Source organism: Stomoxys calcitrans, chromosome 5 (genome assembly GCF_963082655.1).
Source record: "Stomoxys calcitrans chromosome 5, idStoCalc2.1, whole genome shotgun sequence".
Lineage (NCBI taxonomy): Eukaryota > Metazoa > Arthropoda > Insecta > Diptera > Muscidae > Stomoxys > Stomoxys calcitrans.
Genome location: NC_081556.1, coordinates 14,352,144 through 14,378,610, shown reverse-complemented (window position 1 = coordinate 14,378,610; position 26,467 = coordinate 14,352,144). Strand labels below are relative to the sequence as shown.

The following is a 26,467-nucleotide window of genomic DNA, read 5'->3' as shown; positions in this document are numbered from 1 at the left end:
TAAATTTTTTTAAATTAAAAAATTAACACAAAAAATCTTAAAGTTTCCAAAACAAGAAAAAGAATAAAGAAAATCCGGAAATGTATATCATTGCTCCCCAAATTCGGACAACTTTTGGGTCGGTCACCGGAAGCCACAACTGCAGCCTTTGAAAGTATCGAAATCTAGTCAACGAAAATGGGTTCGTTAGTAAATGAAGATAACACAAAGTGGATGATATCAACTCCCACAAAGCCCTGAGCAGATAAAGAAAATGGAGAAAGTTGGGAAGTATAACTTTGAGATAGTCAGAAACTTTATTTACCTTGGTACCGCCGAAATAAAACGAAGGATAATACTGGCTAACAGATGCTACTTTAGATTGGGCAAGCAGCTGAGCTCGACAGATGAAAATTACACTATACAGGACACCGATACTGATACCTGCTGTTGTATGGCCCCGAAGCATGGGTAGTTGCGAAGGCAGATGGGGCGATACTTGGAGTGTTTGAGAGAAAAATCCTCCGTATAATATTTTGACTGGTTTTCGTTAATGGAGAATGTAAACGTCGTATGAACTACGAACTGTATGACGACGGTAGCATAGTTAAACGCATAAACAAGAAAACGAATAAAGAAAAACCGGAAATGTATATCATTGCTCCCCAAATTCGGACAACTTTTGTCTTCCTTGCAAGCAAACAGACTTCAGTCTTCTCTGTATAAACGTTCAGGTCCCTAAATCTAGACTAGTATAATCTCTAAGACCCTTTAAGGCATTCTGCATAGCTGATTCAGATTCCTGTCTCTAAGAAGTGTTATAAAGTTATCTGTGAAGATTTAGATGTAGATGTAGGATGCGTTGTAGATTCTTTATGGTGGTCATCCGGTGAGCTGTGCCTCCCCTTTCATTATTCTTATGCAGTGCCAAAAGACCCGGTCTCCCTGTAGTGGTCTAATGACCCTCACCTAGTTAAACGCCTCTCTATCTCAATACAGCAGCATGTTGCAAGTGATATCAGAGTCTTTTATATTATGCACAAGCTCGTGGAGACCGATCCGTCCACTGATGCCTTTTGACTTGGACATATTGTTGAAAAGGAAAATCCAAGGCAGACAGACGGACACTGACGGACACATACTTTAAAAGTTGCAGATATTGCGCAGGTCATTTTATCTCACATAATTATTATTAAAAGCCTTCATCGCTCATATATGTTCACCAGATGTTCGAATTGCTATCCACAATGGAGATATTAATGATTCTCTGAAACAATATATGTATTAATATTAATTATACGCACTAAAGCACTGAAATTAAATATAACCCATTACATATGACCATTCGTTAGTATTTTGGAGAAATTTTAAATGAAGAATATTGCACGTCCCATCTTTGTCCATGGAATAAGACTTCGCTTTTAGTGTAAGAACTCACTTGCCCAGATTCAGATTATATTCTTTTATATCATGTACAAAATCGTGGAGAACGATCTGTTTACTGAACGTCCTTTGACGTAAGCATATTGTTAGGTTGAAAGAGGGTGCGGATATTAATCCGCGCCAGTTATCGCCAGTTATCGGCTTATTGTGCGCTCTAAGTACTAAAAAAGTAACCTCGAAAAAGAAAATCTAACATATTGTTAAACAAAATAAAGATATCATTACAGCCAAGGTAGACAGACGGACATTTTTGGTCATAGATTTAAAGTTGCAGTCATCGTTTAGGACATTATAACCCACATAAATATTGTTTGAAGTCTTCATTGTTCATGTCTGTTTACTAGTTGCTTGAATTATTATCAACAACCGAGATATAATCAATTCTCTCCAACGATATATGTATTAATATTAATTATACGCACTATAGTCCCAAAATTAAATATCAAATATTAGGGCTATGTAATAGTATTTGGAAGAAATTTTAAATGAAGACTTCTTCAAAATTCCATGTTGCGTCTTTGTGTCGGTATTAGACTTTGTTTTTATTATGCAATAGTGTAATAACTATGGTAACTGGTAACTGATACAGATAGCATACTGAGGGTATGGAAAGAACATTTTCCCAACTGCTATTGTCTGATGATGGCAGCGAAGAGGACATCGCAGAACCATTCCCTCCAGAATGGGGTTCAAGTAGCAGTGACAGTAGCAGCGCCTGAAGGACAACAATGCAACAGAAACCGACGGGTTACCCGTTGAACTATTTAAGACCGGAGGCGACACGCTGATAAGGCGCATACATCAGCTTGTCTGCGCAATCTGGTTAGAAGAACGCATACCCAATGATTGGAACCTTAGCATACTATGCCCCGTACACAAGTAAGGAGACAAGACAGAATGTGCCAACTGCAGAGGAATAAGTCTCATCCACATCACATACAAGATACTCTCGAGCGTAAGCTGTGAAAGATTAAAACCTAAAGTCAATGAGATAATTGAGTCCTATCAATGCGGCTTTAGACTTAGTAAATCCACACTGGATCAGATATTTACACTACACCAAATCCTGCAAAAGACCAACTTTTGATATCCCTCTACGTTCAAAGGTATTTCAAGCCATGTCTGAGTTTGGTATCCCTGCAAAATTAATAAGCTTCTCCATGATGAGACTTGCTGATAGGCGTTCCTCAGTAAAGATAGGAAAGAATCTCTCCTCAGCGTTCAATACCAGTTGAGGTTTCAGACAGGGAGACAGCCTATCATGTGATCTCTTTAATATTCCGCTGAAGAAGATTATGTGAGAAGCAGGTGTGAACAGACATGGCACACTACTCACAAGAGAACATATGCTACTCGCCTATACCGACTACATCGATATTATGGGCCGGACACCGAAGGCAGCAACTGCAGCCTTTGAAAGTATCGAAAGATAATCGAGGAAAACGGGTTCGTCAGTAAATGGAGATACGTCGAAGTGGAGGATATCCACTCCCACAAAGCCCTGTAAACCTGAGCAGATAAATAAAATGGAGAAAGTTGGGAAGTACAACTTTGAGATAGTCAGAAACTTTATCTACCTCGGCTCCGCCGAAATTAAACGAAGGAGAATACTGGCTAACAGATGCTACTTTAGATTGGGCAAGCAGCTGAGCTCGACAGATGAAAATTACACTATACAGGACACCGATACTGATACCTGCTTTTGTATGGCCCCGAAGCATGGGTAGTTGCGAAAGCGAATGGGGCGATACTTGGAGTGTTTGAGAGAAAAATCCTTCGTATAATATTTTTACTGGTTTTAATGGGTTAATGCTGACGACATTTGTGAGATACTTTGCCATGAAAAAGGAGGTTTCTTATCATTGAGCTTAAACTTGAATCGGATAGCATTCATTGATATGTGAGAAGTTTGCCCCTGTTCCTTAGTGCAATGTTCATAGGGAAATTTGCCTTTGCATGCCTGTGGGGTACACATTCAATGCCGACTTTAGATATTGGTGCTAAAGCAACCTCTTCACCAATTCAATCAAATATCAATAGTTTAGAGAAATGTTCTCTTAATATCCTGTTACCAGATTTTAATACCAAATCATTCCAATACCAAATCCATCATTATGTTGTTGTTTATTAAAATTTTCGGATTTCACATCAGCTCCCCAATGCCGTAAAATACTCAAACTCACGTTTACAATTTTTTCTCTTCCTTCAACTAGGGGGTATTAAAGTTTGCTGCTAGACTCTGCATGTTTTTTTTGCCTTTGTGTTGCCTATGTTTTCCTGTGTTTTCATTTTGATTTGTTCATGTTTTATGTTATTCATGTTTACTTTGGTGGATTGTTTTTGTCAAAGTACAAAGCATTTCTATTCAAGGCAATCTAGCCAAAGGCTTTTAATTTTATTTCCGTTTAAATGCCAAAAAATACGTTAACAATCGCCCGCTTGTCGTTCTCATGAGTGTTGTTGCTTGTTTTGTTTCTTTTTTTGTTTCTTGTCTAGATTTGTGTCAATAAACCAAATAAAAGAGGATTCAGTTTTATTCCCTGACATCCATGAAATGGTAAATAAAGGGAGAGGAAGAGAGAGAGGTGAGGGCATATAGTCAGAAGCTGCAACATTATTGCAGTCTGTCGTTTAGGTCTTTCCTGCCATCTAACCTGCCATCCTGGTTATCACTCAAATAAATGTTACCAAGCTGGGGTGGGGGTCTATAGTCTATACAGGAAATTAAAGAAATTTTTTATTGGTGCAAAGTAAAATTGATAAGGACCATTTCCTTGGGGCTTCTTTAGACTTACATTGGAATAAACAATAAACTCGATTTTGCTATCAAATATGAGTTAAGCAGTAAATTTCTGGAGAAAGAGAAATAAATTTAAAGTTGACAGCTGTATTGAGGTTTATGAATTCTCAGACCTAGAAGCAAGAGGGGTTTATGGGTTCTTAAAAGACAGACTCTCAAAGGTGTTTTGAAAAACTGTAAGGCTTCTTGTTATCTGGTGATGGTGCCATACAGATAATAATTTCGGTTTTATAGTGCATTTAAAGTACTTTCCATTACCGTCTTCTGCTAATGCAAGATATTTGAAATTTGTTTCACAAATTTTATGTATCTTACTTTTGTTTTATTTCTCTTTTATTTTTGTTGGTATTTTTAAACTTTTAACGATGCCTTGCCATATCGATATCCTCATAAAAAATTGATTTATTTCAATCATTTTCAATCAACATTTAAGAAATAAATGCCAACCCCCACCCCCCCCACTAGCTGGCCGTTTATACGTTCTGTGATGAAGTTATGGTTGCAACAGAAATGGCAAGGTATCCATTTCAATTAATGGTCGTCGGCATTGGAAAACAGTGAAATAAAATAAAATTTGTTGCGGCAGCAAATGATGCCAAAAGTGAAGAGCGAATAACCACCACCAAGCACATCATGAAATCCACACCAATAAATGCAAATGTATGGCCTCTATATATATATATGGGCTGATTGAATATATGCCCATGCATTTATATTTAAGCACTGCTTTTATTCAGCAGTCATTTGCATTGAATCAAGTGCTTATGTGTTCTGTGTGTGTGTGCGTGTGTGGGTAGACGATAAACGATGTATTGTAATGAGTCGTTGATGCCATAATTTCAAAGGTTATCCATGTCGTATGAGTATTTTGGGTAAAAATCATACGCCACACTGTACACTGTGTAATTAAATAACTTATACGCCATAGTGTGTGCATTTAATTAAATACCCATGGGAGAAAATTAAATTTTACATACAATGCCTTTGAATTTTTTATGATAATTTAAAATGTATTTTTTTGTGCAAAGACTACAGAGGACATTATGAGGCTTTCGGTAAACTAAGTGTAGTTAGAAATTTAAAGTGACGGACATGATGGTGAGCAATAAAATGATTTTCGCCATTTAAGTCATCAGAGCTTGATGGTATATTTACTACAAGAAAAGGCGGACTATAGCCGCCAAATAGCCGCATACCTAGGATAAGTATGTACACCGATTATATCAAGACAAAAGACAAGGGTTTTTTGTTAGGTATGGTTCAAATCGGTCCATAATCTGATATAGCTGACATATAAACCGATCTTGGGTCTTGACTTCTACAGCCTCTAGAGGGCGTAATTATCGTCCCATTTGACTGAAATTTTACACGTGGTGTTTAGCTATTACTTCCAAAAACTGTGCGAAGTATGGTCGAAATCGGTCCACAACCTGGTATAGCTGCCATATAAACCGATCTGGGATCTTGACTTCTTGAGCCTCTAGAAGGCGCAATTATCGTTCCATTTGACTGAAATTTTACACGTGTTGTTTTGGTATCACTTCCTAAAACTGTGTGAAGTATGGTCCACAACCTGGTATAGCTGCCATATAAACCGATCTTAGGTCTTGACTTCTTGAGCCTCTAGAGGGCGCAATGCTCATCCGATTTGACTGAAATTTTACATGTGGTGTTTTGGTATCACTTCCAACAACTGTGCTAAGTATGATTCAAATCGGTCCATAACCTAATATTGCTGCCATATAAACCCATCTGGGATCTTGACCTCTTCAGCCTCTAGAGGGCGCAATTCTCGTCCGATTTGACTGAAATTTTGCACATGGCGTTTTAATATCACTTCCAACAACTGTGTTAAGTATGATTCAAGTCGATTCATAATCTGGTATAGCTGCCATATAAACCGATCTTGGATCTTGACTTCTTGAGCCGCTAGAGGGCGCAGTTCTCATCCTCTTTGGCTGAAATTTTGCACGTGGTGTTTTAATATCACTTCCAATAACTGTGTTAAGTATGATTCAAATCGATTCATAATCTGGTATAGATGTCATATAAACCGATCTAGGGTCTTGACTTCTTGAGCCTCTAGAGGGCGCAGTTCTCATCCGATTTGGGTGAAATTTTGCATGAGGTGTTTTGTTATGACTACCAACAACTGTGCTAAATATGGCGCAAATCGGTACATAACCTAATGTAGCTGCATATAAACCGATATGGCATCTTGACTTCTTGAGCCTCTAGAGGGCGCAATTCTCATCCGATTTGGCAGAAATTTTGTGCAACGGCTTCTCTCATGACCTTCAACATAAGTGTCTAATATGGTCTGAATCGATCAATAACTTGATACAGCTCCCATATAAACCTATATGACGATTTTGCTTCTTGAGCCCCTACAAGGCGCAATTCTTATCCGAATGAACTGAAATATTGCACAATGACATCTACAATGTTCAGCATTCATTTATGGTCCGAATCGGACTGTAACTTAATATAGCTCCAAGAGCATAGCAGTTCTTGTTCAATATTCTTCGTTTGCCCAAAAAGGAGGTACCGCGCATAGAACTCGAAAAATGCGATCCATGATGGAGGGTATATAAGTTTCGGCGCGGCCGAACTTGGCACGCGCTTACTTGTTTTTCTATTTTTATTGAAATGTGCATTTAAATTTTTCAAAGTGTCACTAAATATGCATACGCTCCGCGCCACTGGGAGTTTATGTTTTCTGTGATGACTCTCCACTTGCATAATTTATGGATGAAATTTCATTTTGAAGCGCTGATTTAATTGAAATTAGCAAGGACAATGACAAAGGACATGCAGCAAGCATAGCAACAGCATATTGGCCCATAAGCATTTATGCGATATTAACGCACACAGACAAGAAATGATATTTCACTACAAAAAAAAAAAAACAGAATCAGAATGCAGGCCACACGCACACAACGTAATGTGATAAAGGGGCAGAAATGGCAAATTCTGTAGACCGAATGCATACCCAGACAAAAGCGATACTCTATGAGTGGAATTGTATCTGTTTTACCATTACTATGGCATAAAACCAAAAACACAAAAGAGGTGATTGGGGTTGCAAATTCGATATTTTATAGCAATTTTTTTTGAATTAAGACAAAGGCTTCATGATACTTTTTCTCTATTTTCTTATCTGCAGCTTTCCCTCTATTAAAGCTCGAAATATAGGTTTAAGATCCATAACATCTGTACTACTTTTATATTGGTATGGCAATGTTCTGGATCACCGTTAAAATCTAAGACGATCTAGCCATGTCCGTCCGTCTGTCTGTTGAAATCACGCTACAGTCTTTAAAAATAGAGATATTGAGCTAAAACTTTGCACAGATTCTGCCCATATGCAGATTAAGTTCGAAGATGGGCTATATCGGACTACATCTTGATATAGCCCCCATATAGACCGATCCGCCGATTTAGGGTCTTAGGCCCATAAAAGACCCATTTATTATCCGATTTTGCTGAAATTTGCAACAGTGAGTTGTGTTAGGCCAGTCGATATCCAACTTTAATTTGCAGGATGCAGGATTTAGGCTGAGGAGGGTGTCGCACAACCTGTAGCCAAGACCGATTTGGAAAGTTTGATGCGGATTCGCTTTTCCGGAAAAGAGAAGTGGAAGACGGATGATGTGCTTGAGATGAATGAGATCTCAGGGACAGAACTGGCGGTTTACTCGGATACACTTAACCATCGGTATGCTAGTGAGATTGCCGGCGAGCCATGATTTTTCAGCAAGAATTCTGTGTCATTACGTTGGTCAGGACACTTTCGTAGCTCAGGATATTTGCCTTGAATTCAAAAAAGATGAGGTCCAAATGTGTGGCGGAGTTATTGGGGGGCGGGGGGCCTGAGCAGGCTTCTAGCTCATGACGTTGTGCTGGCCTGGGTTCCCGGACAGCCTGTGTTCCCGAATACATCGGTGTTCTGGGAAGTGAGAAGGTGGACGAGTATGTCAAGGGGGATGGACACGGCGACTGTTTCATTCTGTAAGCCATAGATGCAGGGGTAGGCTGAGGAGGGTCTCGGACTACCTGTCGCCAAGACCGGTTCAGGAAAGTTTGATCCGGATTCACTTTCCCGGAAGGGAGAGATGGAAGGCAGATGTTGTGCTTGAGCTGAATAAGACATCGCTCTTCAATACCGGCTCCAGGATGAAGTCTGGGATGGAATTGGGCGTCTACTCAGAAACACTTAACATAGGTATATTAGTTAGACTGCCGGACGAGTGTACGATCTTTCAGGTAGAGAGCTGTGAGATGCAGTGGATGGACCTGACTCCTTCAAAACTCAGGATATATATGGCGGTCTTCAAGACTTTGGCCGCAACAGAGATTTGGTGGACAGATCTGGCTCTTTCGCAGCTCAGGATATTTGTGGACTGTCCTTGAATTAAAAAAAGTTGAGATCAAAGTGCTTGGCGGAGTATTTGGAGGCCCTGAACGAGCTCTTGGCAATTAACGTTGTGTTAGCCTGGGTTCCCGTACACATCGGTGTTCTGTGAAGTGAGAAGATGGACGAGTATGCCAAGGGGCATGAACACGGCCACTGCTTCATTCTGTGGGCCATGGATGCAGGAGGGTCTCGGACTACCTGTTAATTAGCATTCACTTTCCCGGAGGGGAGAAGTGAAATGAGAAGGTTTGGAAACTCACGATATATGTGGACAGTGTGTCGGCAGTGTGAGGTGCAGTATTTGGGGGACATGGACGGGCTCCTGGCTCATAACGTTATGTTGGCCTAGGTTCTCAGACACATCGGTGTTCGGGGAAATGAGGAGTTGGATAAGTATGCTAGGAGGGGATCCTCCACGGCAATCGGACCTGTGGCCGGTCTTGCACACATAACTTTTTTCGATATACTGAACGTAGCAGTGGAGATGGCAATGCGTAGGGGATGGCACGGTGGGAGTCTATGGATAGTTGTCGGCTTGCCAGGATGCTCTGGCCAACTGTTAGCCGGAAGGGGACAAGGGAGTTGCTGGCCTTCTATAAGGGGTCACAGAGTACGATTACAGGATTCATAACCGGACACTGTACGTTAGGCCATATGGACGCGCGCATGGAGGTTCCGGAAGCGGTTTTCCTCCGATCTTAGCGAACTTGCAGGAGTCTCTTCAGATACATGGATAATACGGATTTTATTCAACTAGGGACGCGATGAAATCTTTAACAAGCTGTCACGCATGCGCAGACGCGGATCACCAATACTTGAGTGAGTGTGGGCTTAGACGTGGTGGCGTGATGAATAGGCGCTTGATCACTTTTCTATTTCTTGTATTTTTCATTTCTCATATCTTTTCATATTCCTGCCTCCTTTTAGGTAGGAGTGATGGGCCTGTGTATTTCGTCATCAGGTCTTTCTTTTTCCTTTTCTTCTTTGTCTTGCTGGGGTGCCATAATGGGCCGGATTGACCTTCGAGTGAACTTACCTTTCGGGGTGGGCTACCCATTTAAACCTAAACCTAGCAGGGGAACAGGCATGCTGTGATTTTTTACAAAGAAACAAGTAAGAAGGCGTTAAGTTCGGTCGGGCCGAACTTTGGATACCCACCACCTCGGGTATATATGTGAACCACATTTCGTCAAAATCCAGTGAAAAATGCATACCTTATGCCCCATAGCAGCTCTATAGATATCATCCTATTTAGACCAAATGCTTATAAGTACAAGTCATTGTTCAACCGAGAGATCGGTCTATATGGCAGCTATATCCAAATCTGGACCGATCTGAGCCAAATTGAAGACAAATATCGAAGGGCCCAACACAAGTCATTGTCCCAAATTTCGGCGACATCGGACAATAAATGCGCTTTTTATGGGCCCAAAACCTTAAATTGAGCGATCGGTCTTTATGGCAGCTATATCCAAATCTGAACCGATCAGGGCCAAATTGAAGAAGGATGTCGAAGGGCTCAACGCAACTCAATGTCCCAAATTTCAGCAAAATCGGATAATAAATGTGGCTTTTATGGGCCTAAGACCATAAATCGGAGGATCGGTCTATATGGCAGCTATATCCAAATTTGAACCGATCTAAGCCAAATCGACGAAGGATGTCGGAGGGCTCAATGCAACTCACTGTTCCAAATTTCAGCAAAATCGGATAATAAATGTGGCTTTTATGGGCCTAAGACAATAAATCGGAGGATCGGTCTATATGGTAGCTATATCCAAATCTGGACCGATCTGGTTCAAATTAACGAAGGAAGTCGAAGGGCCTAACACAAATCCCTGTCCCAAATTTCATCGAAATCGGATAATAAATGTGGCTTTTATGGGCCTTAGACCCTAAATCGGAGGATCGGTCTATATGGCAGCTATAAGCAAATCTGGACCGATCTGAGCCAAATTTACGAAGGATGTGCCTAACACAACTCACTGTCCCAAATTTCAGCAAAATCGGATAATAAATGTGGCTTTTATGGGCCTAAGACCCTAAATCGGCGGATCGGTCTATATGGGGGCTATATGAAGATATAGTCCGATATAGCCCATCTTCGAACTTAACCTGCTTATGGACAAAAAAAGAATCTGTGCAAAATTTCAGCTCAATATCTCTATTTTTAAAGACTATAGCGTGATTTCAATAGACAGACGGACAGACGGACGGACATGTCTAGATCGTCTTAGATTTTTACGCTGATCAAGAATATATATACTTTATAGGGTCGGAAATGGATATTTCGATGTGTTGCAAACGGAATGACAAAATGAATATACCCCCATCCGTCGGTGGTGGGTATAAAAAGTACTTTTCCCGCCCAATTTTATAACATTTTCATCGATGCATTTTATCATCTCCGTTTGAGGATAATTAAATGGAAGTTCAAATGGAAATCAACTGTTTTCACTCATTGTGTGCCAGTGTGGGTGTATGTGTGGTTGTTCGAAATACTCACATGCTTGGTTGTTTGCAATACTCGCAAACCCTCAAACCACCAATACACATGTAAACCAACAAATGAGGACAAGTGTGGCATGTGTTGTATCTATTCCCTAGACCAATTATAATAACGCCCAAAAAGGTTGACTTTTAGTATTACTGGTCCGTCCGCCTGTCTGTCCGTACTTCGCTTGTTTGACCGTTTGGCCATGTGCGTACGTGTCCTCCTTTTCAGTTTTATTGGCTAGCCAACCATTACAGATTTAATTAATTTTAATTGTGTTATAATTTCGTGTAGTTTTCAGTCGTATTTCATTATGTGACACATTTTACTGGTTCTTTATTTCTATTCCAGCTCTTACCCCCATACTCTTCCCATACTAACATTTATAAGCTGTTACATGTTAAGATATTGCAATTGTGCCTTAAGATGTTCTTGTGTAATTTACGACATTTTTGTTTTTTTTTTCCTCTCATTCTCATGCTTGTTCTTCTCTCTCTCTTATCTTACAGGTACGCCCTATTGGATGGCACCGGAAGTGGCTGCTGTTGAACGCAAGGGTGGCTATAATCAATTATGTGATATTTGGGCCTGTGGTATTACAGCAATTGGTAAGTGTGTCCTTAGACTTTGTATCTTCAGTATATAAAATTCAATTAAAATCATGTCAAAACGACCACAAGGGGCCTACAATTTATTTATGGCCATAAAGATATACGTCATACTAGTAGATGAAGAAGATTATATAAATTTAAAAATAAGCCTCAGAGATAGATAACTTTATGATAATCATCTTGTATGACTCGAAAACTGGTGAAAGTCTATTATTATTAGTCTTTTGAAATAATTTATAGCAATAAATGAAGTATAATTTGATTTTTATGGAAAATAGTTCTATAAAACCAGGATTTTTGGGCACAAGCAGAGTAGACAGAAATATTTGTGGATTTTATATAAAAAAATGTGCCATTTTGGTGAAGATAGGATAGTTACCGACCAGATATGTCGTTTGGACTCGGCTATAAAAAGGAGGCCCCTCATCATTGAGCTTAAACTTGAATCGGACTGCACTCATTGGCATGTGAGAAGTTTACCCCTGTTCCTTGGTGGGATGTTCATGGGCAAAATTTGCATTTACATAGCACATAGGCGGCAAAACTTGCCACCTTTACGCAGGAAGTATTGAGTAAGGAAAAGGGAAAAAGATATTAAGCTCGACTGACCGAATCTTATATACCTTCCACCTTGGATCGCATTTGTCAAGTTCTTTGGATGGCTTCTCTAATGGCAGAAGCTAATAAAAAGGATAAACAATTCCCATGAATTTTGTATATGCTTGGATAGGAATTGCACCCTCTAGAGTCTCAAGAAGCATATTCGGTAGATCGGTTTATATAGGAGCTATATCAGGTTTTGAACCAATTAAATCCATACTTAGTATGTCTATAGAAGATCATTGGAAAAGTGTAGGTACTGAACTTTCGCCAAATCGAATAGGAATTACACCCTCTAAAGGCTCAAGAAGTATTTTTTGGGAGATCGGTTTTTATGGGAGCTACATCAGTTTTTAAACCGATTGAATACATATTTAGTACATCCGTTGGAGGTCATTGGAAAAGTGAAGGTGCTAAATTTCCGCCAAATCGGATGGGAAATGCGCCATTTAGAGGCTCATTAAGTATATTTGGGAGATCGGTTCATATGGGAGCGACATCAGGTTTTAGACCTATTCTGCATATATGCGGTACCGGATACCGCATATATGCCGAATAGGTGCAGAAAGTGGTAGAGTGTGTAGGTCATTTGAAAAGACAATGAGAAGTTGGACTGTTAAGACTTTGGCTTTAGTCTGTTTATTATGCTGAGAATGATGGAGGCCACCATGGCGCTGAGGTTAGCATGTCCGCCTATGACGCTGAACTCCTGGATTCAAATCCTGGCAGGAACATCAGAAAATGCTGGCGACATTTGTGAGGTACTTTGCCATGTAAAACTTCTCCCCAAAGAGGTGTCGCTCTGCGGCACGCCGTTCGATCTTGGCTATAAAAAGGAGGTCCCTTACCATGGAGCATAAAATTGCATCGGACAGCACTCTTTGATATGTGAGAAGTTTGTCCCAGTTCCTTAATGGAATGTTCATGGCCAAATTTGCATTTGCAATCTGGGTTTTCAGAATGTAGGAGCCCCCTTAGAACCACCATGCTACTCCTATTAGGGTAGAGCTGAGCTCGATGTGGAGGACGGCTTCAATCGGGACGGCACCTAGTTGATGCTGTCCCTCCCACATTAGGTAGAAGTTTTAGATGGTTTTTTCTGCTTACCAAGCAGATAAACACGTCTAAATATGTGGTAGCTGGTTGTTACTCTTCATTCACTCCGCTTCTAACCCTCTGTTTCACTTTAAGGAGCTTTAATTTCCTCCTGCTATGCAATTTGCAAAATCCAGGTTAATGCATGGCACATGGTAATGCTCCAATAAGGCTCTCCCTTCCCGGTTCTCCCTTATTTTAGCATTTTCCTGGCTTCATTGCCTGAATCACTCTGCCCAATTTCCAGACATCGGGTACAATAAGAGTGTCCAGAGAAAGGTTTGGAGACTCTGATCAAATACCCGTCTCACAGTACGAGTACATCCAATCTCTCTAATTGAGATGGGGACCTTCGTTCTGGACGATTTGACACAGCGCTTGAATTTTATATCTTCGTCCACAATAAGATTTAATGGTTGGTCTTCGTTAATGATGTCTCTGAATTTTCTCTCAGCAATACGTATGTCTGTAAAATGAGACATTCGCGTCGATTGTTGAATTCTATCGATGTATTTATTTTCGGCTTTCACAGATGAAGAAGTCAGGTGATGGGCCAATACATGGAATCATGGGGAGTAGGTCTTGTTTCAATAAAAAAAATGGGTTGACATCATTTAGCCGACCAACCAATGCAATGAAAATTTCTTTCGAACTATTGAAATCACCCATATTGCTGGTGGGAGGTGGAGTCAACCACGTGCTCTGCTAAAGCTTTTCCTCCCGGACATTACGAAGGAGAAAATGGCACAGCTCGCAAATGTCATTAAAGTTTCCTAGTACCAAGCGGTTATATCCGAACAACGGGCGACTGATGTTGGCTTTAAAGCCTTGGAAACAACTATCAACCGGCTTATGTGCATCAGGTATCGGATTTTTCAATGAGAGCGCCACAATTTGTTTTAAATAAAACAAAGTTAAATAAAAAATATGTGGATATCAATGAAATTTTGTATTTCTGTGAAAGTACGTTCGATGCCATTATATATGGAACTCGATTTCTTTCGCATGGCCCCCGCGGGCACGCTTGCACAAGTTCTGACGCTGAACTCAATTTTCGACGGTTTCAGGCATATATCGGCCGATACTTCTGCTTTCGCATTCAATATTTGCACGAAGTTTATCAATCGTCGCTGGCTTGTTGGCATAGACCACAGACTTGACGTAGCTCCACGACCAAGGCGGCCAATCGACTGAACAATTTCGTGAGATAACACACTCTCCAAACTTGGTTTCCAATAAATTGATTGCGACATTCGCTGTGTGGATTGTCATCTTCCAATTAAGGTCAAAAATATGCTGTTATCATTGAACCCTAGCGATTCTCATTCACAGTAACGTGCCGGTCTTGATCATCATGAAAGAAGTACGCCCCAATGACGCCGCCGACTCATAAACCGTAATTTTTTCAGTATGCAATGATGACTCATGGGGTACGTGTGGATTGCTGTCTGACCAATAACGCATATATTGCTTATTGACGAAGCCATTCAGCCAGAAATGAGTCTCATCGCTGAAAATGAATTTTCGATGAAAACAATGAAAACGATGAATTTCGGAGTGAAATTTTAAACCTTATAAAAAGCGACAAAAAATATTAAACCTGAATATCTGAAGTTGGCCCCATGTGAGGATAAGTAAACCAGGAGCTGAATCATGTAATCTAGGATTTTCTCACTCACATTTTTAAGTATTACGTTGCAAATCTCCTTTTTAAAAGCTCACCTTAATGTCTCTAATTCTCCCCCTCATAAAGAAACGAACTAAATTTAAGTTTGACCATAATAATGTCGTTCATTCCTTTTGTAATTTCCTAACACCACAAATTATGAGTTTGCGTTATGGCAACAAAACAACATTTAGCCGCATAATAATGATTTAGACTTCTCAGTACAAGTGACCAAGGGGGTCAAGTAGAATATCCAATTACCAGCACAACACAATACTTGGCTCAAGACAAAAAAAAAAAAAAAAACGGAAGCACTTCAGTGTATTAAGCCAAACCGAAATCAAAACAAAAAATCCCACACAATATGAAATAGTATGAAAAAAATGTTATTAGCCCCAAAATGCTATGGATTGGATTTTTTATGGGCAAAAGAAGAAAAAAAAATTGAAACGATCCAAAAAAATAAAGCAAGTTATGCCATGAATTTATTCATTAGGTTCATAAAGGTTAAACTGAACAATTGGCCAATTAGATGTCCTTGGTCAGCATATTCGTTGCCTTTGTGGTAAGGAGGCAACACAAAATTGTGGGGTGTATCATATACAGAATAGAAAGAAGAGATACCTTTTGCTAGCATGAAGAGAGAGAGTACTTTGAAGTTGCGTTATGCTGTGCTCCAATGTTTTTTTAATTTTTTGATATTCTTATGAATAATGTATTTTTTATCTCATTTTCTTTTCATACTTTTATAGAATTGGCTGAACTACAACCTCCTATGTTTGATTTACATCCAATGCGTGCTTTGTTCCTGATGTCAAAAAGTGGTTTCAAACCTCCAACTCTGAGTAATAAAGAGAAATGGAGTACTACATTTCACAATTTTGTAAAAACAGCTTTAACCAAGAATCCTAAAAAACGTCCCACAGCCGAAAGACTACTACAGCATCCGTTCGTTCAGGGTGAGATGTCAGTGCGAGTGGCCAAAGAATTGCTCAAAAAGTACATGAATCCAAATCAACAGTTCTTTTACAATTGGGATGGCGATGAAGAGGTATGTATGGTCTAAAAATTTAAAGAAGAAAGAGTGTTAAAAAATTAGTTATAAAAATCCCTACAGAAGTGTTGGAAATTGTAAAATCTAGGGTTTTTTTTAATGGTGTTGTTGGGCGTATGAGTTTTAATATACATCATACGCATGGTGGTATTTTTAATTAATAATACTTATACGCCACATGTTACCAGTTGTAGGAAATTCTTTTAGTTTTCTCATGAAACTCCTATGCTATGAGTTATGGTATGGTCTTGGTATGCCATAAAGGGACGGTACGCACCGTAACTCCCATAATTAGTTCAAAGTTATAAATAGAATTGCATTGTATCTGCCATCATAGCACAGTGGGATGCAAATGCAAATATCCCCACGAATACCATTAATAAACAGGGACAAACTTCTCACATTGACATTTGAGTGCTGTCCGATTCAAGTTTAAGCTCAATGATAAGGGGCCTCCTTTTCATAGTCGAGTCCGAACGGTGTGCCTTAGTGCGACACCTCTATGGGGCAAAGTACCTTGCAAATGTCGCCAGCATTAGGAGGGGATAGAAGGAGTTCCACTGTAGATTCTCATTTCTTTGAGAACCTGTCTGATTTGGCGGATGGATGGTTCAATGGTATCACAATGGACGAAAACGTCTAAGTGAGTCTAATGGCAGACTGCCATGTAATCCTAGCCTAGGAGGGCATAACGACCGCTGAAGGTTTTTTCTGATGTTCTCGCCAGGATTCGAACCCTGGATTTCAGCATTATATGCGGACATGCTAACCTCTACGCTACGGCTGCCTCCAGCACAGTGGGATAGAATCGAAAAAAACTAGTAAAAACATCCTTTAAATCAGTTTAACGTTATGAAGTTTGGACAAATAAACAAATAAAGCTCCGATTTAAGCATATCTCCCGACTTTACATCTTCAGCGTATAGAGTGTGCAAATACTGCCCAGCTTAGCTGGAGGCTTAGGGAGCTTTCTCTTTGGTCATGGGACGGCTACGGACACTGTGTTATCCTTGGTACAATGTCCGATGTTCCAGGCAGAGGCGATTACACCCTACCTGAGTCGCTTTTCGTGAAAGAACCGTTTGGAACTACGATATCCCTGGTAGTAGAAGTTACATAGACTTCTATACGGATGGTTCCAAATTAGACGACCAGGTGGGCTTTCGGGTGTACTCTAAAGATCTAGAACTGGTCATGTTAAGCGGAGATCCTTGCAATTAAGGAAGTGGTGGAATGGCTAAGATAACGATGATTGGCCAGCCAGGCAGCGATTAAATCCCTGGAGAACGTTTATCTGAACACTAAAACCGCCCTCGACTGTCGCAGATCTCTCAACGAGATGGCTGAACAGTTCAAAATTTACCTGTCATGGTTGCTGGACCTCAGAGATATCCCAGGGAATTGTAAAACAAATGAGCTTGCGAGGTATGCCTCTAGCGACATGTAAGCTAAGTTTTCAGGATCAGGCCCGTAGGTCAACGAACGATAGATGAGAGGGCTGTGAGAATTCCAAAACTATGTGGCCTAATATAGACTTGAAGAGGTCTACCGCTTTGCTGTCACTGGATAGAACAGACGTCTCAGTCATTATGTCCGTCATGGCAGGTCACTGTCTAATCGGAAAACATACTGACAGGCTGAAGGTTGCCAGCAATGACTTTTGCAGAAGCTGTGAGGACATCGAAGAAGAAGAGACTATATAACACCTTCTGTGTGTGTCCCGCGCTAGCGGTCAGAATGAGTTCCACTTTAGGTTCTCATTTCTTTGATTTATAGGATGGGAACATTCGCAAGTTTTCGGACTTTAAAACAATCTGGATGGTTCAATGGTAGGAACTAGAAGGCATCGTCCTTTTTCTGTTCCTGTGGTATCACAATGGACGAAAACGTCTAAGTTGCAGACTTCCACTTAAACCTAACCTAACCTGCAACAATAGCGCCAAGTATGGTTCAAATCTCTTCATAACCTATTATAATTTCCATATAAACCTTATAAAGGTTCATAATCAGGAAATCAGTTTAGCTTAAATTTTGCACGGAGAGTTTTGTTATGACTTGCAACAGCCATAGGATATTCGATTTATTTGTTACCTAGTTTGTTTAATTTAAAGTTCTTGTAGTCTGTTTTTAACTTTAAATGGATGTATATTTCGTTGGATACATGGAACAGAAGGAAGATTCAAATCTTTATTCCAAAGATGTTACTCAATCTGTAACAGTTGCATACAAATGTTAATCATAATGTGAATATAATTCATCTACACTCTTCCTTTTTCTGTTGCGTATAAGTGTTTAAATTCATCATACGCACCAAGGTACACCTTTTTCTGTTGCGTATAAGTGTTTAAATTCATCATACGCACCATGGTACACCTTTTAACCTGCTATTCATATTAATTATACGCAATATGGTTTTAAACACAAATTACAACTAATGCAATCACATACATATGTTTTAGAAATTTATTGTTTCACATGGATATTTGATTTCAGTATCCCATAAAAAAAAAATTGTTTCGAAACTGCATAAATCCTTTAATTTGTGTGTATGTAAACCATTCACTTTTTCCACATGGCTGCTGAAATCCCCAATAATTAGCTGGCATTTAAATGGCACATTTTGCAATTAACATTTAAAGCATTATCTTTGCTCCCCTCACCACACCCAATGTCCTCTTTCCATTCAACCATAAACCACCTGCAAATGTAATCCCCTATATTTGATTGCACTTTGGTTTTACAATTTCCGCGCTCTACTTTTTGGTTAAAATTTCAACATTTCACTTCTCGCTTATTGTTAAATAATGTGAACTAATGAAAGGGGGATGCCTGAGGCGTAGAAGCAAAGAGAATAAAATTGGGAATAAAGTTCGCTGTTTTTGTTTTTTTGTGTGACATAACATTACATGGTGTTTTTTCTCTTTCTTTCTTTTTCATTCACTCTCTGCATCTACCCCTTCTTACAATGATGTGTTGCTGCTCCTGGCGTTTCCCAATGGCAAAATTTATAATGATGACTATGATGATTTCGATTTGTATGAATGTTGTCCTACAACCGTGCATGGATGCTGATATGGTTGCTGATGATGTTTTCATTTGTGTGTGCGTGTTTTTTTACTCATCATGCTCAACTCATTCACCTGCCTGGACCACATACATACGTATATAGACGGTTGCCAGGGTACCACAACGTATTGCCAGCAAAATGACATCAAGGCCGAATGGCATATCGCCACAAAACCATACTTTAAAAACAGGTACGTAACTTTTTCATTTTGTACATGTACTTGTTGTACCACGATGGGCTTAAGTGTTAAGTTTAGTCACAAATGACAATGTCATCGAATAACAATGACTGTAGTGCAAAAAGGGTGTATTATAGTAAATGCCAAAGAAATGATAAAATTTCATTGGAATAAAGAAAATGTCTTGGAAATTTGGCCTTTGGGGAAGAACTTTTCTGGAAATTTCGTCATTGAGGAAATTTTCTTTGAAATTTTGCCTTAAGAGAAAATTTTCTTGGAAATGTTGTCCTTAAAGAAAATTTCATAGAAATTTTGGCTTAAGAGAACATTTTATGGAAAATTTTTATTTAAAGAAAATTTCAAGGAAATTTTGCCTTTAGAGAAAATTTCATGGAAATTTTGTCTTTAGAGAAAATTGCATGGAAATTTTGTCTTTGGAGAAAATTTTGTCTTAGAGAAAATTTCATGGAAATTTTGTCTATAGAGAAAATTTCATGGAAATGTTCATGGAAATGCTCACAGCCCTCTCATCTATTGTCTATAGAGAAAATTTCATGGAAATTTTGTCTTTAGAGAAAATTTCATGGAAATTTTGTCTTTAGAGAAAATTTCATGGAAATTTTGTCTTTAGAGAAAATTTCATGGAGATTTTGTCTTTAGAGAAAATTTCATGGAAATTTTGTCTTTAGAGAAAATTTCATGGAAATTTTGTCTTTAGAGAAAATTTCAAGGAAATTTTGTCTTTAGAGAAAATTTCAAGGAAATTTTGTCTTTAGAGAAAATTTCATGGAAATTTTGTCTTTAGAGAAAATTTCATGGAAATTTTGTCTTTAGAGAAAATTTCATGGAAATTTTGTCTTTAGAGAAAATTTCATGGAAATTTTGTCTTTAGAGAAAATTTCATGGAAATTTTGTCTTTAGAGAAAATTTCATGGAAATTTTGTCTTTAGAGAAAATTTCATGGAAATTTTGTCTTTAGAGAAAATTTCATGGAAATTTTGTCTTTAGAGAAAATTTCATGGAAATTTTGTCTTTAGAGATAATTTCGTGGAAATTTTGTCCTTAAAGAAATTTTCACTGAAATTTTGTCTTTAGAGAGAATTTCACCGGAATTTTGTTTTGAGAGAAAATTTCACCGGAATTTTTTCTTTAGAGAAAATTTCACCAAAATTTTGTCTTTAGAGAAAATTTCACTGAAATTTTGTCTTTAGAGAAATTTCATGGAATTTTTTCTGTAAAATTTCATAAATTTTTTTTTTTAGAGAAATTTTCATGGAAATTTTTTTCTCTAGAGAAAATTTCATCGAAATTTTGCTTTTGTGAAAATTTCATGGAAATTTTGTATTTAGAGAAAATTTCATGGAAATTTTGTCTTTAGAGATAATTTTATGGAAATTTTGTCTTTAGAGAAAATTTCATGGAAATTTTGTCTTGGAAATTCCTTGGAAATTTTGTCTTTAGAAAAAATTTCACTAAAATTTTGTCGTTAGAGAAATTTCATGGAATTTTTTTCTGTAAAATTTCATAAAAATTTTTTTTTAGAGAAATTTTCATGGAAATTTTTTTCTCTAGAGAAAATTTCACTGAAATTTTGCTTTTGTGAAAATTTCATGGAAATTTTGTATTTAGAGAAAATTTCATGGAAATTTTGTCTTTAGAGATAATTTTATGGAAATTTTGTCTTTAGAGGAAATTTTGTCTTTAGCGTAAATTCCTTGGAAATTTTGTCTTTAGAAAAAATTTCACTGAAATTTTGTCTTTAGAGAAAATTTCACTGAAATTTTGACCTAAAAGAAATTTTCACTGAAATTTTGTCTTTAGACAATTTTGTCTTTAGACAAAATTTCATGGAAATTTTGTCTCTAGAGAAAATTTCATGGAAATTTTGTCTTTAGAAAATTTCATGGAAATTTTGTCTTTAGAAAATTTCATGGAAATTTTGTCTTTAGAGAAAATCTCATGGAAATTTTGTCTTTAGAGAAAATTTCATGGAAATTTTGTCTACAGAGAAAATTTCATGGAAATTTTGTCTTCAGAGAAAATTTCATGGAAATTTTGTATCTAGAGAAAATTTCATCGAAATTTTGTCTTTAGAGAAAATTTCATGGAAATTTTGTCTTTAGAGAAAATTTCGTGGAAATTTTGTCTTTAGAGAAAATTTCGTGGAAATTTTGTCTTTAGAGAAAATTTCGTGGAAATTTTGTCTTTAGAGAAAATTTCGTGGAAATTTTGTCTTTAGAGAAAATTTCATGGAAATTTTGGCTCTAGAGAAAATTTCATGGAAATTTTGTCTCTAAAGAAAATTTCATAGAAATTTTTTCTCTAGAGAAATTTCATGGAAATATTTTTCTCTAGAGAAAATTTCATTGAAATTTTGTCTTTAGAGAAAATTTCACTGAAATTTTGTCTTTAGAGAAAATTTCACTGAAATTTTGTCTTTAGAGCAAATTTCGCTGAAATTTTGTCTTTAGAGAAAATTTCACTGAAATTTTGTCTTTAGAGAAAATTTCACTGAAATTTTGTCTTTAGAGAAAATTTCACTGAAAATTTGTCTTAAGAGAAAATTTCACTGAAATTTTGTCTTAAGAGAAGATGTCACCGGAATTTTGTCCTTTTAGAAAATTTCACTGAAATTTTGTCTTAGAGAAAATTTCGCTGAAAATTTCACTGAAATTTTGTCTTTAGAGAAAATTTCATTGAAATTTTGTCTTTTCCGGTATATCTGTCATCCGATATGGCCTTTCAAGTCTGTAAAAGAAACAGTGTTTGTCCGATCTTAACAGGATTTAGCTTGAGGTGTTTCATACGACTTCCCAATGTGTGTTAAAAATTTCATAAAAATCGTCCTTTTAGTCGATATGTGCTTTTAAGACTGCAGCAGCCTCAATTTAGTTCCTACTGTAAGAAAGTCTTCTATTCGATATTTCAATTCATAATTTAAGTCTGATAAGATTTAGAGATATATTCTATGTATAAAATGTAGTACGCAGACTCGGTGGCACCCGACTTTTGCCTTTTCTTGCCGGTTTTTATTTATTTATTAATTTTGTTTTTTTTTTTTTGATAAAAATTTTCTTTGAAACTGTGTCTTTTGAAAATATAAAATCGAAACGTTGTCTTCTATCTTTCATTTATTAAAATTTTATATCTTTCCAAACGGGAAAATTGCATCACCCTTACCTGAAAGTTGCCGTTAGTCCAGAATGATGTACTGTCCGCTCAGTTCATTACCATAACCATCCATTGCCAGTCCATCTGTGTCCATACCAACACATAGCCTGACGGCATACCCACATACACACATATTTGCAAATTATTTTCAAAACTTTCTTAACTCGCTGGTTAACCGATGCCATACTGCTGACATGTCCATGTTGTAAAATAATGATGGCGACGACATATTTACAACTTTGTTTGCCATTTTTTGTTGGGCAAATTTGTCGCACGGCATGGGAATGCTACCATGTATTCCTAATGGATTTTTGCTATGGTAGGCAATAGCAACGACAAGTTTGAAGACGATTTTGAATATTTGGATGTGGTGTTGAGGCAGTCAAATATTGGTCTCGAAATATTGAACTGCGATACTGGTGGCCTGTACTTCGTCTTGAAGAAATTCTATCCATAAACATTTGTTATGTTTATGGATAGAATTTCTGGGTATGGGATTTAATTTTTATGCCCTCAACCCTGAGATGAGATTATCGCCAATCAATCTCTTTCTGTCCGTCATCCTTTATGTCAAAAGCATGCTAAATTTCGAACAAGTTACAGTTACAGAATTACATAATTCTTAGGTCTTATCTCCCAATTTGACTTCTTTAGCCCCTAAAAGGCACAATTCTTAACTAATTTGGCTGAAATTTTTCACAATGACTTCCACCATGAATTCCAACAACTTTGCCAAGTATAGTCCAAATTGTTGCGAACAATGTTCATGACAAGTATTGTCCAAATCAGTCTATATAGCCTCTTATAGCTCCCATATAATCCTATGAAAAAAATTTTAAAAGAATTTTACGAATGCGATCCACGGTAGAAGGTATATAAGAATCTGCTCGGCCGCTCTTAGTTGGTTTTTATAAATTTCGGTATCTGATGATTACACATTCTCAAAGCATTTATGGCCATGATGGGTCCCTGAATAGATGCTGGTACTGATGGGTCCCTGAATAGACCTTGTCCCTGATCGCACTCTGAATTTGACATATTGAACCTCACGCAGCCTCAATTTTCATTAGATTAAGCTAAATTTTTGGTATATGTGGACATTTAATGTTCATATGTATAACCGCCCCAGTATGTCTCTTATTAAGAATATGCTACCTAAAGACCCATCTATCAATTTGACTTATTGTGCTACCTTCCCTACATATTCAATATATTTACATCACTCTAAATTAAGTCCTGAAATATTTTACAACATCTCTAACCTAGTTTTGCTCAAAACATGTATTTTGTCTCTATAAACTTTAGATGTGTCCACCAGCAAAACATACAAAAAAAATAGTTGCAAAATTAATTACAATGTTTTAAAAGTGTAATTAACGAATTCTAATTGTTTGTTGGTTTCTAACCCCCTCTCTCGCCCCTTTTTCTGTTACAGGCATGACATCATCCAGTTCACCGTGGAGCAATGAGCGTTCATCTAGTCCTGAAACATTGCCGAGTGACATGTAAGTATTCTCTGCCTGATTGCCTGCTGTTTTGCTATACAATTTTCCTATTTTTCCTTTCGCTTTCGCTATCTCGCATACACTTTCTCTCTATATAAATACACATACACACACCCACACTACAACACAACTTGTACTTTATCTATCTTGCTATCTATCTATCTGTTCATCTATTGCTGTAACCATTCTTTAGTTGTAGTTGTTGTTATAAAACTTTAATTTACCTCAAATCTAATGGATTTTTGCATCAAACATTCATTGTGTTGTGTGCTGATGATACTGCTGCTGCTGCTGCTGCTGCTTCTCACTGCGCTTCATTGGTGTATTACAACATACCATTTATGTGTGTGTGTGCTTTAATGGGTGTGTGAGTGTGTCTGTGATTGAGGCATAAGGTTATGGTTTTCTCAATTTACCACTGACCAACGCGTTGTCTCTGTATTGCTATGCTCAGCCGAGCAGTTGGTTGGTTGGTTAGTTGAGGGGAGATCAACATAAAACTTATGTACACCTCTTTCATGCTCCCACACTCTACCACTACACTCACCACTCACCTGCTTTGTTAACTGTCGCTAATGCTTTTCTCATATTCTCTGGCCTCTTAGTAGTGCAGGGGGTCGGGCCGCCTTATGCATATGTATGTTGGTATTTGTTTTTAAATGCAAATATTTATCACACATTCGCGCAAACAAAAGCAACACGTACCTACATTCATACTCGTACTCTCATTTCTATGCAGGTTGTTTATGTTTTGGCTTGGTTACTCTTCATGACAGCTCATTGCATTACAGGGCCTGGGGGTTGTAAATAAAAAGAGATGGGGAATGTTACTGGTTGCATTTTGCGGTTATGATGCAGTGCAAACTTGCCCATATTGGGAAGGAATCCACAAAAAAAAAGTTGGGAGAAGCGAAAATCAAGCGAAGCCAGTCTTTTAATCTCCTACACCCTATTGGCTATGCAGGCTAAGCCGTTGACATTAAAATTTTGCTTAAATATGAAAAGGAGAAATTCGACCAAAATTCGGACATATTGTGGGAATCCTAGAAGAAAGAGACTGATGAGAAGGCTAGAATTGTGATTTTGGACTCAAATTAAAGAACGTCTCCAAAAAAATAAGGCTTAAAGAAAAAATTTCACAAAACAGTAACGGAAGTCAGAAGTCCTAATATTAACCCAGAGAAGACTGAAATATGCCTGTTCACTAGGAAGACGAAGTTGGGCCAATTTAACGTACCACGTTTCCTCAATAAGACGATTTCGATATCTGACAAAATCCAATACTTGGGAAACTGAATTGGAAGTATCACATTGAGTATTGAGAAGGCTCACAGATGTTGGACACTATATAGACGTGCCGTAGGCTCGAATTGGGGCCTGAATCTGAGGATTCACTGACTCTACAGGAGCGTGATTAGACTAATACTTACTTACGCCTCAGTAGTTTGGTAGACTGCTATGGAGAACAAGTGCAACATAGGACCATACAAAAAGTTCAGAGAACATGTTGTCTTAGCATAGGCGGACTGTGCCATCGGCACAGTTTTGAGTTGACGGCACCCTAGTATTGCCATCTGGAAGATCATGTTAAACGGATGGATTAAAGCTAGAGGGCAGAGTGGGCCTGGGGGCCATCGGCACAGTCTTGGGTTGACGGAACCCTAGTATTGCCATCTGGAAGATCATGTTAAACGGATGGATCAAAGCTAGAGGACAGAGTGGGCCTGGGGGTTTACATTGAGAACCCAGGTACTGAGATCTGTTTTATACTGTCTGACCATAATACGGTCCTGCAGGTGGAGAATGCGGGCGATCGCCGCCTGCGTGAGGTGGTGGGATGTTAACGAGGACATAGAGTATGAACATCCTTACGAACATTGAACTTGCCATCAGGGCAATAACAACCAAGACGGTAAGATCGCGAACAGTCTTAGAGTGTATGAAGAAGATTTACGCCTTTTCTGAGAATGGCACGATCTGCATCGTTTGAGTGCAGGGACACAGCGGAGTAGGAGGGAATGAATATGGCAGGCGATTTGGCATTTAAGGCGAGAGGACTTCTGTTAATAAACTTGGTTAACCCGAAGCCTTTCGGGTCGACGCAGACCGAGTTAAGGGAATGGGCGACGAACGCGAATGCAACATTGTGGAACAGCGAAACAGTCGGTAGGACGGCGAAAATCCATATCGTGAGAAGACGAGGCTTTTACTCAAAGTAAGCAAGAAGGAGGTCAGTATAGCTATTGGTATCATAACGGGACACATAGGACTACGAGCTCACTTGTGTAAAATCGGTGCGGCAAGTGATAGCATGTGTAGAGCATACGCGGAAGATGATGAGATGTTGGAGCATTTCCTTTGTCATTGCCCGGCTTTCGCGTGTAACA

The 26,467-nt window shown here is 38.3% G+C and overlaps 1 protein-coding gene across 11 annotated transcripts in view; it reads left to right on the top strand.

Moving 5' to 3' along the window:
- The window catches only part of LOC106080707 (mitogen-activated protein kinase kinase kinase kinase 5), a 440,370-nt gene that overhangs the window by 348,259 nt on the left and 65,644 nt on the right, over positions 1-26,467 (top strand). For all 11 annotated transcript variants that reach the window (XM_059370126.1, XM_059370119.1, XM_059370123.1 and 8 more), the window contains exons 4-7: positions 11,643-11,741; positions 15,858-16,156; positions 19,329-19,416; positions 24,011-24,080. In XM_059370126.1, the coding sequence (XP_059226109.1) occupies positions 11,643-11,741; positions 15,858-16,156; positions 19,329-19,416; positions 24,011-24,080 (556 nt within the window). The remainder of the gene's footprint in view (positions 1-11,642; positions 11,742-15,857; positions 16,157-19,328; positions 19,417-24,010; positions 24,081-26,467) is intronic.